The following is an 18,094-nucleotide window of genomic DNA, read 5'->3' as shown; positions in this document are numbered from 1 at the left end:
CACATATTGCACAGTCAAATTACATTAAACCTAAAACAGAACAAAATTAAAACAAGACAAAACAAGAAAAAATACCCACTCACTCACTCACCCCATCCACACTACATATTTATTTAACTAGATTCTGACATGTTCATCTGACCCATTTTCAACAAACATGACTGTGTTGCATACTACAGCATTTCCTCCAGCCTAATGGTACTTCAGCTATGTTTGCTGCATGCTCTTGCTTTTGTTTTTCACTTGCCTTCTAGGCAACTGAAACAGCAACAATTGTACACAAATCAATCTGAGGTGGTATATGGAAAAAAAGGTGGCTACATATGAGAAGGTAGTCATATCTTTATGTTGACAAAATGAACAGCAGAGGCAAGACTTGAAGCCAGTTCTAACCAAAGTTGGGATACTATTTATAGCTGAGTTACTGGCTTAGAAATCTTTGGCTGATCAGACATACTTGAACTTCTCCACATGGAGTTAGTGACATATGACCCATATGGACAAGAGAATTCTTAGCAGTCTGGAGGTTGGCCCACAGCACTGATCACCATGCTCTGGTAGAACTATTTGGAGTGGGAAAGTCAAGTGTCAATGCAATTGTTTTTAGATTTACAGTATACAATAAGGCCTGCTGACTACATGATCACCATTGTTAAAGTACTGGAGAAGTCTATGTTTTTTTGTTTCCATTCTACTGTTTATTTGCAGTTCCAGAGGTGATAAAATGAAAGCATTTAAGAAGAGCCTCCCTCTCTTTGCCTCTCTAAGTCCCAAGAGCTGACAAGGCTTTTAAAGTATCTTTTTATTTCTTTATTCCATTATTCAATTCCCCTAGGTAGACTGATTCTTATGCAGTTTAACCTTCAACCTCTTGCAATATAAAACAAACAAACAGAGAACCAGAAACACTGCTGAGTCAAAAATATTAATAATATATAAAAAGGTAGATGGGCAGCTCTATATTTCTGTATGTGACTGGCTGACACTCTGTTTTGAACGGAACCTGCAAAGTCAAAATATGCATAAAGGACTTCACATAAGATGAAGGAGAGAGAGAGAGAGAGAAACAAACATTCTTTTTAAATGGCTAGACTATTGTTGACTGACATGAATTTATAGACATACTAGCCATAGTGCAAAAGTGATAAACACATTATATAAAATCCCAGATGGCATTTCCTGGCAAAAAAATATGCTGTACCCAGGCCATTCTACCCCTGACTTTAGTCCAAAGCACTAATCTTTTGTTAAATTAGGTTCAATAACCTTTATTACATCATCATATTACCATATTTTCAGTGATCACACTGTAACCTCTATAAACTCTGAAATAGCCTCTGGGGCTATGGGGCTGGTATAAATGAAGACACCAGTTAATGTGTTTCCATTTTTAAAAATGGTGTATAAATTCCTCTTGTAACATTAAAACTATGTCTCCGTGGTGAGGAGTTGCAGAGTAGCTTGAAAAAGAGCTCAGTGGCTTGGGAGAAATAATCATCATCCCAGGTGGAGTATGCACAAGTTTCTTCAACCCCAAGGCGGGAATAATGGGCTATTTCAGAAGTCTTTCTAAGTGTGGGGTGGAGATCCAGAGAGATGGGGAAAACGAACTCTCTACCCTCAGTGAAAGGTGTTCTCAGTGGCATCGTGTACTCCCCACTGTTTTCAGAATGGGGGAGAGGAATCTCTGGGCCACGGAGACTTTCTAACTAACATTTAGCTAGACAACCCAGAAACAACTCACCCTTTCTATCTTAAGAACATGGGAGGGAGGATCATCTGCATTTATTCCCCATTACCCAAACTGCCATTTACAATGATCAGACTGGGTGGACATTTTTACTCCCGTGAATGGAGCAGTCTCAAATGGCTGGGAAATGCCTGAACTAGTACAGTAGTTAGGGTGACCAGATATCCCGATTTTATAGGGACAGTCCCGATATTTGGGGCTTTTTCTTATATAGGTGCCAATTACCCCCCCACCCCCATCCTGATTTTTCACACTTACTATCTGGTCACCCTAACAGAAGCATGCAACTTCTCCTGGGAGATGGGTACTTCCCCCTTTAAACCAGTAGCAGTCCAGCTCCTTGACAGCTTGGGGCTAAGTAATTTGGGCTAAAAAAGTACGATATCCCCAAAAAACAAATTCAAAGCAAGGAAATGCCAAGTTATAGGACATTTCTTACCCATTCCTTAATGCTCAGGCAGTGTATTTCAACTGACAGTGACAGACATGCAATTTCACAAGGAGCTCCCTTCTGCCTCCAACAGGCACATTACATATTAATTTTCTTCATAGGGTAACAAAAAAAACTTCTGTAATTGCAACCTCCATGACATAAGCAAATATTCACTGCTAACATATGTACACAGGTAAAGTATGCAGTTTGTGTTAGGTGTTTGTGAGGAAGTCAGAGGTCATAATTTGTGTGCTTATCCTTGTGTGCTGTGCAATGAAACCCATTTGGTAGGCCATGGGGAAAGAGCAACACTTACTTGAACATCCTGTCTCTCATACTCCAGAGATACAGGACTTGCCTGACCTCACTCAGATGAGCAAAGGTAACACACCTTCTTGAAAGCTTTAAGAGCAGTTTAACCCAGCAAGTACAAACAGATATATGGAAAACTGGGGTTTATGTGAAACTCTAAAGAGAGACTGTGGATACAGATTAGACACTGCAAATTAAAGCTGCAGCCCCCCTAGCTTGAAGTGGATTTCATTATAGAGAGGGTTTACGGATTGGTTCAATGGCTCCCAGCCCCCCACTATACAAATTGTTCCAGCACCCCTGGCAAGCTGGTGATGTCTGTCTTCCAGAACAATAAAATATCCATTTCAAAAGCAGCCCTATCATACTGAAGCACATTTCTAAAAAAGAGAATGAAACTAGTGGCAGTGGAAAACAACAATTGTTCTGCATCTAAGTGAACTGAAACAACAGCAGTGGATAAAATTCCAATTCCCTTCATGAATAAATGAAAGTGCTGGCAGAAGGAATACTGTTATATTGACATAAACAAATGGTATAAAAGTTAACACTGGGGAAAGGAGGAAGCCTTCCAGATGCAAAATATGAACAATGTTTCTTCTCATATAGGAAACTAAATCATTGTGCCTGTAAAACGCTGCTAAAACTCATTGAAAAGCTTCACTGATGAGCATGTAACAACCACTGTTTGGGGCACTACATATACATAACATACATAACTTACTGTTTGAATGTTTCCATTAGCACTCAGTTATTCTTTGTAAAAAAAAAAAAAAAAAAAAAGTCATTGGATTAATAGAGCTCTCTCTTTCCTTTTTCTATTTTATAAAAAATATAATGAATATCATATTCAAAAAGAGAAAACCAAATCCAGGGCATGATTTTATTTATGGTGTATTTTTGCAGTATCACAATACTATTTTATTACATTAACCATTCTCACAGTTGTTGCAGGTAATCAGATTCCTAGGGCTTCTGTTGAGTTTTTAAAAAATAAAGTGATTACATTAAACTAATAAGATCTTTGAGTGCTAAACAGTCAGGATATTTCCTCTAACATTTTCAAATTGAAATGCATCAAACTTGCATAGCTCTACTATTATTGGGAGAAGGAGAATATCAGCCTGATTTATCTTGGCAAATATCAAGTATTGATTTGTTATATAACGAGTATTGACAAAGGTGTCTGGAAAAAAAATCTAACCTTTTACACACATCCAGAACCATTATTTGCTTTCATAAGAGTAAAACACCACGATTGTCTTTTTTTCTCTTTGCTCTTTTTCCAGGCCATACTGGCAACCACACCCACTTTTGGGCTACAGTCTAATGCCACAAAGTTTCCTACAGATAATCTATAATGTTCCAGAACAGCCAATGAGTTTCCCTATTCCCCCACCCTCAGCAGAGACAAATCAAGGCTGTTACTCAAAGTTCCCTAGAGAGGGACTAAGCAATAAACTCCACAACCTGGCACATCAAGATAGATAAACTATTGTCATCATTACATCAGGATTCATGGCCTAAACAGCTTTAGAAAGCCACATAAAGAGACTTATAGCATTAGGCGATCACTCTGCGAATTAAGACTTACTGCCTCATGAGATTTACCTTGTAAATATTTTTAAAATAAAAAAAGAGACCCAGAATCTGCAATAAAAATTGTTCTTTATTTATAATCCATCTCCCAAAAACACTGAAAAACTTAAGCTTCAGCCCTAGAGACTTATATGCCAAATTGCGATACAGCTGCCAATACAAATGTGATCAGATGCCTTTTTTGCTGTAACATTAGCAGTTCATGCACCATTACATTGTATTGTTAGATATGACTCTCAGAGGGGTTCTAACTGAAAATATAAAGAAACCACTGTAACAAGCCACACTATATAGTTCCTAAAAAATAATATACTTTGTAGCAGCTTACCTCAGGTGCCTTTTTTCTTCATCACAATACTTTGGCTCCTGGAATGCTGTATCTGCATTATTTTTAACATCTAATGGTATCATCTGAAACTACCCCAATACTGTTGATTATACATTCAGAGTTCATTCCTTGTAAAGAATTTGCACAACAATTTACTAATGAAATTAAATATCAGAACATTAATTGTTCAGAGATTAATTTTTAAATGGCCATTTTTGTCTTCAAAGATGTGAAATGTATTAAAAAAGTATTTACGAGAGAATAAATAAATAAAGAAACCACTTATTTCGCCATTCATTTTTTTTTCCAAGTACCTCTTTGTTTATCACTAGAAGTTCCACATCGGATTTACATATAATGGAAGTAGATCGTTTGTATTAGTCAGAAGACACATTTCCTGCAAAACAAAAACAAGCAGCATATTCTTCTTCAGCTCTACAGTTTACTTTTGATAATAAAACACTTAAGATTGCATAGAGGATTGTACAACTTTTAATTAAAGGTATAAAGATAATTAATAATAGTACACTGGTAAGCACCCAGTCCTATAAGGAACTAAGTTCTATCTATTTCCATTGACTGTAATATATTTCTTTATCCTAACTGCCCCTTGCAATTAATATCAAATGCATTCTGCTCAAGGACACATTTTAAAAAGCTTGAAATTCTAAAGTAAATGTTGGGAAAATAAGATTATTGCAGGTAAAGAATCAGAGGTCTTTCTACATGTAAACTACCTTCTAAATGGGCATCTAATTTCAAAGGGCCAAATGCTGCCTTCTGTGGAAGATGCACACTTGTACTTTGGGGCAAAAATCCATGTTTTTAGGGTGCAAAACTAAAGAGAGTTACCACCATTTGTATTGTATGAGGAACAAACACCTTTAAATGAAAATAGATTTAATCACACAGGTTCATTTTCCTTTAATCCCGTTAGGCAGGAAGTATGAGACAAGAATTCTCTCATAGCAGCATACTGCATTGCTACTAGACAATCTATTGGGCACCTCAAATTAATTTTTATTAACAAATGTCTAAGGGCCTGATTGTCCCTTACTGAAGGAAGAGGCTAAGGAGAAGGAAGGTAATCTATATAAAAGATTTCTTCCAAACATTCCTACATGCTATTTCTGGTCTCCAATGACAACCTGTCTCCCTTCCCTCTGCTCCCCGCCCCACAGAAACAAACAAAACATGAAAGTCTGGATCAATTGGAATGTACTATGGTGTGCAGTCACAGAAAGATAACAGGACCTGGAGCCAAGTTCTCTCTTCTGCCCACCTCCTCGTCCATGCCCCACATCTGCTCCAACTTGCCCCTTTTTCCTGCACAGATCACAGGATTCATGGAACACTTCACCTTAGGAGAAATTTTTACCACATTATTTTAATTTTGTAAATGTTATTAAAAATACTTATCAAAAAAGAGACTAAAGTAATTAGGTATCCAGGTTCCACTGGACTTTCTTTTTGTGTCTTTGGAAATATCCCCTTTAAACATTTTAAAGCATATTTTAATTAAAATAATATTAAAATTTTAAATGAAAATATTTACCCCTATGAAGTCTCCTTCTTCAGCTTCACATAATATTTCAGAGATGAAAGTTCGGTCTTTGAAATTTGCATCACCCCATATGACTTTTAGTTTTCCAGATAGTATTAAGTAACATTCACTTGGAACATGTCCTTGCCTTATAACTATAGTTCCAGCTTCACATCTAGAAAGAGAATTAAAATCCCAAAGATAAAAGTTATGTAATGTTGACAATAAACAATGACTGCAATATGCAAAATGTAAACAGAGAGATACAGACATCAGAACGTATCCTAGTAGACTGAATGAAAATTATTCCATAATTAACATGACACACTGAAAAAAATATAACCGCTAATAACAGACTAACTTGATATTATGTCAGGAGGAGAACAAAGCTGTAGAACCACAGCTGGTACATACACTTAATCTGCACATGCTGTTACCATGACTATGATAATCATGATTATATCATAATATGATTATCATGAGTGTGAAAATACTGAAAAGCAAATTTGAATGCACATTTCCTGCAACTGCATCAGTCATGCACGTAAATTAAAGACAAAAATGGTATGTACTTTTGCACATAAACTGTGCACACAGCATTCTAAAAGTCTAAGCCATTGATGCCAAGATACTTATCAGCAAGGATCCCTGATAAACCTTAGAGGAATTCTATCAAAGTAGTTACAACACATGATTTAGCCTGTGTTGAGACCCATCCAATTTAAAGTTTTCCCCTTCAGATATCTCACCATGTATTTATTTTGTAAAAAGGATCCTTCTAGTATTAGATATACAGCTTACTAGTACATTAATTTTAAATATATTACGTTTTCCATGATATGTGAAATATAACATCAACCATTAATTAATGGTTGATTTGTTTAAGTTTCAGGATACAATAAGGATCCATCTGCAAAACAGAGAGTGGAATTCCTAAAAGATGACACAGTTACAACATAAGGTGGTGTTCTTGCACACCCATGGTAGTTACCTGTCACTATAAAATGCTTAAATCTCTGTGCATGAAAAGTGCTATTTAAGTGCCAAGTACCAAACAGTAATTAATATAATATGTTACATACATGAAAGAAATCAGAAGGTCCTTCCCCTGAACGACAGAATCCACTAAATAATTATCAGGACAGCTACTCTTTACTGTCAACTACCTAACTTTTCAGACTACCATCACCAAAGCTCAGACTCTAATGCAGTAGTTCCCAAACTATTTACCATTGTGGGCCGCATCCAATACTACCTGTATGGCCCCAAGGATGTCACATGGGCTGCAGCTGTGCGCTGATTGGGCCGCTCGTGGAGAACCACTGCCTAATGTATTCAGCTGTGAAGAGCTTCCATCCTAGTTCACTGGACAACTAAACCCAGAATCTGAGTTGATGTCACCAATAACAAAATAACACAGTGGAACAAAGCTACTTGCCAGCCTACTTTATCAAAACATCAGCTGCACTAACAGAGACCTGAAAGCAGTCAGGAAAACTGAATTCTATTCCCAGCTGTAGGAGACTTTTTCTATGTGAAATGAGGTGAATCACTTCACCTGTTTTTGCCCTAATTTTCTCATCTGTCCAATGGAGACATTAGTTACCCGCTACACAGACTTGTGGTGGGGCTAAATGCATGATGCTAAGGCAATTTTACACCATCCCCACCATGTAAAGTGGCGTTAAAGTGGGTGTAAACATAATTTACACCCTGTTTAAGGCTCCTTTACACTGGTACAGCAGCATAACATAGCATTAGTGAAATGAGAATAAGACTCATTAATGTTAATAAGGCACTTTGGGATGTTAGGTTGGAAAGTGCTATATAAGCAAAATATATCACTTATTATGATACAATGGTAGGTATGGCATAGGTAAGGCTGCCTTACAAAGCTCAATTTTAACAGAAGCTTTACATTATTTTGTAAAAATCTCATTGAAATGAAAAAAAAAAGCATAGAATATAAACTTTGAGTTCTATCTGGATTTTTTCATGGTGGTTTGATGAAAAATGAATTGACACAGAATGAATAAGAGCAGTTCCAAATCACCTCTTCTGGTGATTTTTTGGTCATTGATTGTCTCACTTTCTTTGTAACCCTTTTGCACTTTAAGACACTCTGGGATTTGTCCTTTGGCATCATTGTGGCTTCTTGTGTGCTGAATCACAGAGTACATTATGCATAGGAACTGTTTATCTATAGAGAGTTATATACCTTTTTAGTCATAATGGAAAATATGTGCACTAAGGCAAACCCACCAATATTTAATTTGACAACAAATCTGCTGCAGGCAAATGAGAGAGAAAGAGACTTCCCAAATACACTTGAAGCCTAAGGAAAGTTTCTTGAGCTGGCAAAGAGGAGGCCAGGTGTTCAAATCCCACCTCTTCTAAGTGTTGTTTAAATTCCCATGCATTTTACTACCCTGATTATTGTTACGGTCCCAAACATTAGTCTAAAAGACAGTTAAGGAAGAGCTAAACACTCACCCACATTTTTAAAATAAATTAGCAAAGAGTTTATACAAGATCACTACAGGCCCAAAACTCTAACATGAGAAACCATAATATTTTCCAGAACATCACACTGCATTTTAAAGGGAGTAAATCCAACTATCCTATCTCTAATTACTGTAAACCCACACTCCCTTCCAAGAGCTACGTATAGAATCCAAGATTCCTAATCAACAATATTTTACTGCTGATGAGTAAATAATTAAGAAAATACGTTTCAAGACCTCTTCAGGGGTTCATCTAGAGTTACGCCTACAGCTCAAATAGTAAGAGCCTACATTAGGGATTCTGAAGATCAAGAGATTCAGATCAGCATAGGATTTATGTGGGGTGATGGTATGAGAGTTTCACAATTGAAAAAGACCACTTTAAAACAGATTTGCACTTTAACTATGATATCTTAAATTATGGCGTTAATCACCAGAATTCACATTTCACATTTCAATCATTTGCTAAACATTTTACTTTTGGAACCCACTAGTTAGTGTGCATATATGTCCCGCTATGCCCAATTCATAATGGATGTAAATTCCGTGACAGCTCTCTACTTGTGAGCCTCACTCCTTAGCACATTATAAAATTTACGCTTTTAGCTCTGGGGTTATCACTTCAATCCCTGATGTTGGCCAAGATGTCAGCTATCAGATTTGCAGCCGTCTCTCCTTGTATATTTAAAGGCTGAAAGTAGGGCTGGTCGATTAATCACAATTAACTCACGCAATTAACTGAAAAAAATTAATCGCAATTTAAAAAATGTATCACGATTATCGCACTATTAAACAATAGAATACCAATTGAAATTTAAATATTTTGAATGTTTTTCTAAATTTTCAAATATATTGATTTCAATTACAACACAGAATACAACTTGTACTGTGCTCTCTTTTATATTACTTTTGATTACAAGTATTTGCATGGTAAAAATGATAAACAAAAGAAACAGTATTTTTGATTCACCTCATATAAGTACTGTAGTGCAATCTCTTTATCATGAAAGTGCAACTTACAAATGTAGGGTTTCTTTTGTTACATAACTGCACTCAAAAATAAAACAACGTAAAACTTTAGAGCCTACAAGTCCACTCAGTCCTATTTCTTGATCAGCTGATTGCTAAGAGAAACAAGTTTGTTTACATTTACAGGAGCTAATGCTGCCCACTTCTTAATTACAATGTCACCTGAAAGTGAGAACAGGCATTCGCATGGCACTGTTGTAGCTGGCATCGCAAGATATTTACATGCCAGATGCGCTAAGGATTTATATGCCTCTTCATGCTTTGGCCATCATTCCAGAGGACATGCTTCTATGCTGATGATGCTCGTTAAACAAATAATGTGTTAATTAAATTTGTCAAGCTTCACAGGGGTAGCCGTGTAAGTCTGGATTTGTAAAAGCGGCAAAGGGTCCTGTGGCACCTTATAGACTAACAGACATATTGGAGCATGAGCTTTCGTGGGTGAATACCCACTTCGTCGGATGCATGTGACAAAGTGGATATTCACCCACGAAAGCTCATGCTCCAATACTTCTGTTAGTCTATAAGGTGCCACGGGACACTCTGCCGCAATTAAATTTGTGACTCCTTGGGGGAGAATTGTATGTCTCCTCTTCTGTTTTATCTGCATTCTGCCATATATTTCATGTTATAGCAGTCTCGGATGATGACCCAACACATGTTGTTCATTTTAAGAACACTTTCACTGCAGCTTTGACATAACGCAAAGAAGGTACCAATGTGAGATTTCTAAGGATAAATACAGCACTCGACCCAAGGTTAAGAATCTGAAGTGCCTTCCAAAATCTGAGCGAGATGAGTTATAGAAAAATGCTTTCAGATGTCTTAAAAGAGCAACACTCCAATGCAGAAACTACAGAACCCAAACCACCAAAAAGAAAATCAACCTTCTGCTGGTGGTAATCTGACTCAGATGATGAAAATGAACGTGTTGGTCCGCTCTACTTTGGATTGTTATTGAGCAGAACCCATCATTAGCATGGATGCATGTCTTCTGGAATGGTGGTTGAAGCATGAAGAGATATATGGATCTTTAGCACATCTGGCATATAAATATCTTGTGATGCCGGCTACAACAGTTTCATGCGAACACCTGTTCTCACTTTCATGTGACATTATAAACAAGATGTGGGCATCATTATCTTCCGCAAATTGTAACCAGATTTGTTTGTCTGAGCGATTGGCTGAAGTAGGACTAAGTGGATTTGTAGGTTCTAAATTTTACATTGTTTTATTTTTGAATACAGTTATTTTTTGTACATAATTCTACATTTGTAAGTTCAACTTTCATTATAAAGAGACTGCACTACAGTACCTGCATTAGGTGAATTGAAATATACTATTTCTTTGTTTTTTTTACAGTGCAAAATTTGTAATCAAAATAAATATAAAGTGAGCACTGTACACTTTGTATTCTGTGTTGTAATTTAAATCAATATATTGAAAATGTAGAAACATTCAAATATATTTAAATAAATGGTATTCAATTATTATTTAATAGTGTGATTAATTATGATTAATTTTTTCATCACGCAATTAATCGCAATTAATTTTTTTAATCACTTGAGAGCCCCAAAATAAATGGCATTCTATTATTGTTTAACATCACGATTAATTTTTTTAATCATGCAATTAATCATGATTACTTTTTTTAATCGCTTGACAGCCCTAGTTGAAAGGTTTGCTTCATAGTGGCAGGAAAAAGGGAGAGCAATAGGCAGATCTACTGGTGTAACATGTTGCTGCTACAGGCTATAGCAAAGCTATTTCTATGTCAAGTTTATTAAATTTGGAACTGTAATGCAAAACCTCAACCCTCTTTTATATTGATTTTATCAACAGGAGTTCATCTGGATGTCACACATTCCAAGCAAGTGGGAAGTTATTGTGCTTTATCACTGCTGAGGTCACTGTTAAGGCTCTGAGGTAAAGTGCATATTTGATGAAGCTGTTGTGTATCTGTTGGAGATGGAAGTAAAAGCCTTATGGAGGACTGGAATGTGTTAATCAACAGAGTTGTAGGCCACAGGAGGGTGGAAAGAAATGCACAAGTCACAATGCTTAGCTTATTTCCACTTTTTTAAGGTTGTGGGTGGGGTATGCTCTGCCACCGCCTTAACTGTCACTAAATGTAGAGTTTGTTTGTTAATTATGTATATTCCTTTTGAACAAAACATCATGCTCCCACAACATTTCTGATACAGGACAGCATGTAAGAAGAACATATTTATAATCTGAAAATGTACATGCTGAAGTTGCCTGGCTAGAGGGATTTGTTCTCAAATTTTAATGCTGCTCAAACAAAAGAGAAGATTTCATAGCCAGAATTAATATTGTCTTGGGGGCGGAGGTGGGGGAAGCACAAAAGAGGTCTTAAGATATCTCTGAGTCCATGTTTCACTGTTCCATGGTATATTTCACATCAAAAGGTCCAGTTTCTGCACTGCAAGAACCTGCCTTTCCCAAAAGCCAGCTATATCCACACATCAGTGTGATGTCGACTTCATTACAGGATACAAGAGGGCCAAGACATTGAAAGGTAAGGTGGTTTTTTGGGGGGGTCAGGCAGGTGGGAGCTAGGACTTACTCCAGGAAGTGGTTAAATTGCTTGGATCCTGGGGAGATCTTTTAATTTAAATAGTTATGTCTTTATTTTTGTATTTTCTTGGGAGAAGCTTTTTGTATTAGCACACTGATGATCTTGCATTCCAACTGGATTTTTAGATCTCAAGTATGGAAGCTCTCCATTTCAGGACTGCGGTCCCAATCACCAAATACCAGAGGAGTATTATATAGCTCTGGGTGACGGGGTGCATTCGCCTTGCACTGGACGGGGGAAGGGTTAACCCTACACTGTGGGTTGAGGAAGCCATGCCCACGTTACTCTACTGGGAATTCTCCAGGTGCACTGCTATAAAAGGGAGCAGTTCACCTCAGTTGGGGTGGACTGCTGTGGAAGAAGGACGTGTGCCATCCACTTCAACCAGGGCTCAGTGGAAGTCTGGGACTGAAGAAGCTGGGGATGCCGCAGCCCATGCAGACTCCAAGGCAAGCCCAAAGGCCACGCTGGGTGTAGAGATGCCGAAGAAAGGGCAGACTGGAGAACCTAAAGGTAACAGGGATGCCCAGACCACAGCAGCAGAGACGATGGCAGGAAGCAGCCCAGGGGAATCAGACGGCAGACAGGTGAGCCAAAGCCTCGAGTCAGTGTGTTTTTGTTGGAGCCTTTCCCCACTGACTCAGTGGCCCACGCTATAGCCATTAACGGGGCCTTGGGCTGGGGTCCGGTGGAGAGGGAGGTTCTGGACCCCTCTGCTGAGGGTGCAGCCCCTCCCTGTGTTCGGCAGTGCCTGCTAGGCCTTACTGCCCCGCTCACAATGGCGAATGTATTGACCCTGGCCGCTAGGCCTTATTGTTCTGCAAAAAGGGATGAAGTTATTGACTTGGGCCACTAGGCACCTTACTGCCCTGCAAAAAGGGACGGATTGACTGACATTAGCCCCTAGGCCTTACTGCCCAGTTGACAATGGCGAATTTATGTACTTGGGCCACGGGGCTGCACCACCCTGCTGATAAGGGTGAGTGTCTGGACTCGGGCTGGAAACAGAAGTAAGGTACATATGCCCCCCCCCGACATTCCCTAAGAGAAGTAGCCACACTCACCCTACACAGAATGGGGTTTCCCCCAACACTGTCACACTCTGCTTGTCAATATTTTATTTTACTGGGGTGAGTGTTTCGGAAGTATGATTAATATTTAATTCAAAGAGTTACAGTTTTGTTGAAAAATGTGCATCTTCTGACCTCGGTTTCTGAAGGAAACAGTAGCATTCTTGTCTCTTACTTACTCTTGGTAGACTACAGCATGGCAAAGTTGGAGCTGTGTTTTATGAGGTAAACACTGAAATGTTCTGTTCTTCTTCAGACATGTTTGTATCTGGGGGGGAGAGGGGGGGAAAAAAGACAGCACACTTCAATTTAACAAACAGGCTCAGATATCACACCAAAGAAATTGTAAACTACACTGTGGTCAAGTTGAGCCCCTGCGTGTGTGCCCAGGCAGAGGAAGAGGAAGAATCTTCCATTTCCTTGGCCCTTGTGTAGGACCCGGGCACAACAGCAGTGCTTGAGCTCTGCAAGACTAGTATGCTGTTAGCTTCCATGGCCCTGCCCCATTTTCCACACCAGCCAGTACAGAGGAGAGTGGGCGATTTTCTCTCCTTACGGGTTATAGGGTAGCCACACTTTCCTTGCCCTCAAAACAGCACCAAGAAGCCTTGGGCCTACTTTAGGTATCATGCCTCCCACAGCTTCCACTAGAATGGCTGGCCTCCATCCCAGCTCCAGTTCAGGGTTTTGAGAGCCAAATTCTATACTCATTGGGGGCTCCAAGCACCATTACACTCAGCTCCTGTCTCCCACTGTGTGCATATATATTCAGGACCAAATTTGTGACTGAGAGGATACTGCTAACAAAGTCTTCTCAACCCCTTTAAAGTAGGGATCTTGTTCATAAGGAACAAAGGAAAATAGTACTTTTTTTTTTTTTTGCATCATGCTTCTTCCTAATGCATTGGGCTTTCTCTAAATTTTAAGATTTTCTCAGAACATAATGGATTCTCTGTTGTGAATGTCATGATTTAGTAACCACATTATTGTATTACTATTACCATTTCCTCTCCTCACCCTGTCCGTCTCAGAATGTGACTCTACTCTCGAGCTTGCCTGATAGACATGGGGCCAAGTTCTGCCCTTAGTTACTTTGTATTTACACCACTAGTACCTCCACAAAAATCAGAGTTGCTCTGCATTTACACTGCTGTAGCTGAGAGCAGAGTTTGGCCCCATGATGTTACTCTAGACATAATTAAAGGGTGCCACATGCACATATCTTAGTATAGAATTTGGCACTAAGAACGTTTGTTGCATGTCAGAATTTCACTTTCAGCAGTACAACCAGATAATTTGTCTGAATTAAAAGTTATACAGATGAAAAATATTCTAACAAATTTGCTACTTTTTTTAATATACATTCTGATATCCACCAATTTATATTATGATAAATGGGATTTCTAGGATAGGACTATGCAATATACAAATTTGAAAGTTTCTAGCTAGGTCAAGTCTGGAAGAGAACCATGTAAGGATAGATTACCTATGGATCCCTGTGACAGGGATCAGAATTCAAAAGTTCCAGTACTCAAGCAGTTATAGTAGCTGGTAGTGAATCAGAGAGATGCAGAAAAGCAGCAGTAGATGGACACTTCACAGCTAGATTTTGCTGATTAGCAGCATACTGGTAGGAGACCAAATTTAGGTGCAGGGGAGAAGGAAAAGTGAGCTGATCTCTCTCATATCAGGAGGGCTAAAGGAGGCAACAAGCCTATTGACCGATTGCTGCTAGCCACACACCTGATGCTGCTGCAGTAGGATAATGCAAGTAAGAGGGGCACTATGAACATTGACATGACTTGAAAGACTGAGAGGAGAGACATAGCTTGGGGAAGGAGGATAAAGGGAACAGGCCATGCTGATGCTCATCATGCTCGCCACATTGCCATTCTGCCTTATGACAGTTTATGAAATACCCCATTAATAGTGAATTTCATTCCATCGGTACCTTAAGGACAAGACCGGTTCTAGGCACCAGGAAAGCAAGCACGTGCTTGAGGCGGCACAATTTCAGGGGCGGCATTCCGGCCATCTTTTTTTTTTGCTTGGGTGGCATTTCAGCCACCCTTTTTTTTTTTTTGCTTGGGCAGTTGCGCTTTCAGAGCTTGGGGCAGCAAATTTTTTGCTTGAGGCAGCAAAAAACCTAGAGCTGGCCCTGCTTCAGGAGAAGACAGACTGCCAGCTTTGATAGAAAAGAGTCAGCTCTGACTGGGTCCTTGAAGTAGGAAATTGAGCAAGGACCCAGTCTGTCCAGGATGGGACTTGGCAGGGTAGGATAGGCTGCCTGTGTAGGAGGAAGAGCCCCTACACATGGGGTTGTTGCCATCATGGGAAAGCAGAACTGAGGGACAGACGGCCGTCAGTGTAGGCAGATGGATGAAAGGGTCTGTCTGAGAAGACTCAAAAAATTAGGAGGATGAAATTTTGGTGGATCCAGGAGCTTGAATCCATCCCTAAGGCCAAATCTCATTCTAAAGCATCCCTAAGGCCAAGCTACTGCTAAAATTCTACACAATGAACTGGAAGGCACTACAGATCCATGGTCAATCAGTTAATGGAGTTTAAATCATTAGCAGATTTATCAAATTTAGAAAAATGATTTATTTTTATTATACTGTAGTAACAAGTGGCTGGCAATGACTCAGACCTGAAGTGTGAGCTCTGTAGCTCATGAAAGCTTATGCTCAAATAAATTTGTTAGTCTAAGGTGCCATAAAGTACTCCGTTTCTTTTTGTAAAAGGTTATAGCTAACAAAATGAAATGTACGTTTCTTTGTCCATTAGTATGTGAGAGATGATTACCCAATTTACTTAGGGATATTAAAATTTAAAGTGCATAAAAATACGATCCTTCCCTTGTTCCCACCCAGTTTCTAAAGGGGAAAAGGGCTATAATCCTATACATGATCTCTGAAGTATGATCAAAGTCTAAACAACTACATTTTCAGAAAAGAATTTGGTCTAATGTGGACATTCATCACCATAGTATCTAAACAGTTTTCACAGTTCTTTAACTAATTACTTTACCCTATATATTTGGTATATATGTAAAGATCCAGTGCAAGATTTCAAAATTATTCATAATGAAGTCATACTCTTCTCTCTTTATTGTTCATTGAGATACGTGGGTAAATAGAAACACACTTTGTTCTTTATTTACCCTGGATAGTTCTGCGACTCGCAAGATCACACATCAGTACAAACAGGAATACGGAACACTCCCTAAGGATCAAATTCTACCCCCTTATTCATGGCATTGAAGAGTTCCCCTGTAGCAGAACTGATGTGGTTCCATGTCCCAGTGAGCAAGCAGCACTTTGGGGAGGAGTGAAAGGGAATGAACACCATGCAGGGCAGTTGCCTCCCTCCCAACACTGTAGCACAGCACTTTAATTAGATCTGGTAAAATCTGATGGGCAGTGTTTTCACACAGTGATAAATGTGGTGCGGTATCTAAATCCATATTATTAGATACCTAGCTTTAGGCATCCTAGTTTGAAAATGCAGGCCTGATGCTTTTTGGAGTTTGCATTAGTGTGGTAAGTGTTAAGTACTTTTAATGGATAAGTCAACAAGTTAAACAGATGAGCTGACAATTTGTGTCAACTGATTGACATCACAGCAGCTAGAGGCTCCTTTGACTCATCAAAACTGCAGTTTTCTTGGGTGCAGAGAACACCTTTTACACATGGATTACTTTTACATGCTTGCTAAACTGACTGCCCAATTTATCTCCTACATTAAACTTCTTTGTATGAATCCCTCTTCCAGGGCTGTCACCCAGGGCATTACTTTAAAACCATTCCCCTTTCACCAGGGGTGAAAGTAAGTCAAGTGACTTATCGGAAGGGGCAAGGCCTAGGGCGGAAGGGGTGGGGTTGAGGGGGCCAGAGCCAGCCCCAGCCCACCCTGTAAGGTAAGTGCCCCCACCCACCAGGGTAGTAGCAGCAGCCCGGGGCTCCGGGGGCTATTTAAAGGGCCTGGGGATCCCTCTTCTACCGCCCTGGCCCTTTAAATAGCCGCTGGAGCCCTGGGGAAGCAGCTGGGCTCCAGCGGCTATTTAAAGGATCGGGTCGGCAGAGGCAGCTGGAGCCCTGACCCTTTAAATAGCCTCTGGAGCCCCCGCTACTCCAGGGATCCGGGGGCTATTTAAAGGGCCCGCAGCTCCCCTCTTCTACTGCCCCGGTCCTTTAAATAGCCACCAGAGCCCTGGAGTAGCGGCAGCGGGGCTCTAGCGGCTATTTAAAGGGCCCAGGCAGTAGAAGCAGGGGAGCCCCAGGCCCTTTAAATAGCCCCCGGAGCCCTGCAGCTGCTACCCCAGGGCTCCAGCAGCGGGGCTCTGGAGGCAATTTAAAGGGCCTGGGGCTCCAGCCACTACTGGGAGCCCCAGGCCCTTTAAATTGCCCCCTGGGGAAGCCCGGCTGCCCCAATACGGTGCACCGGCTCTTACCGGTATGCCATACCAGGGCGTACTGGCTTACTTTCATCTCTGCCTTTCACCTTTGCTGTTTGACCTAGCCCTAGAACCTTTAGCTGCTGCTAACTATACAAGTCAATACATACATGGCATCAGGATAGGCCAAACAGAGCACAAGATCATGCTTTATGCGGATGATGCTTTTGTTCTTGTATTTAAAACTGAAGATTTTGTTCCTAGCCTATTAAATCTAATTAGGGCATTTGGAAACCTCGCGAGATGTAAAAACAATTGGAAAAAACTGGAAATTCTGGGTACAAGTAAACATGCTCATAGGGGAAATTTATGATAATTGGAATATTAAGCGCAACCCAAATGGATGAAATATTTAGGGAAAATCATCCCCAATGAGATGGAGAATCTGGTCAAAATTAATTTAGAGCCCATTTTAGCTCAAGTAGCGAAAGTTTGGGGCATATGGAGAACCCATGCTCTTAGCCTTTGGGG

The 18,094-nt window shown here is 39.7% G+C and overlaps 1 protein-coding gene across 1 annotated transcript in view; it reads right to left on the bottom strand.

Annotated features, from left to right (window-relative positions):
* LOC119855082 overlaps window positions 1-18,094 on the bottom strand; it is a 52,961-nt gene that overhangs the window by 12,736 nt on the left and 22,131 nt on the right. The window contains exons 5-8 of the mRNA XM_043513851.1: window positions 13,347-13,435; window positions 5,978-6,140; window positions 5,705-5,782; window positions 4,737-4,819 (exon numbers count right to left, since the gene is read on the bottom strand). Of these exons, the coding sequence (XP_043369786.1) occupies window positions 4,751-4,819; window positions 5,705-5,782; window positions 5,978-6,140; window positions 13,347-13,435 (399 nt within the window). The 3' untranslated portion in view covers window positions 4,737-4,750. The remainder of the gene's footprint in view (window positions 1-4,736; window positions 4,820-5,704; window positions 5,783-5,977; window positions 6,141-13,346; window positions 13,436-18,094) is intronic.

The sequence above is a fragment of the Dermochelys coriacea genome, chromosome 4 (assembly GCF_009764565.3).
Source record: "Dermochelys coriacea isolate rDerCor1 chromosome 4, rDerCor1.pri.v4, whole genome shotgun sequence".
NCBI lineage: Eukaryota > Metazoa > Chordata > Testudines > Dermochelyidae > Dermochelys > Dermochelys coriacea.
Note: the sequence above shows the minus strand (reverse complement) of the source record. Positions and strands in the feature narration are given on the sequence as shown.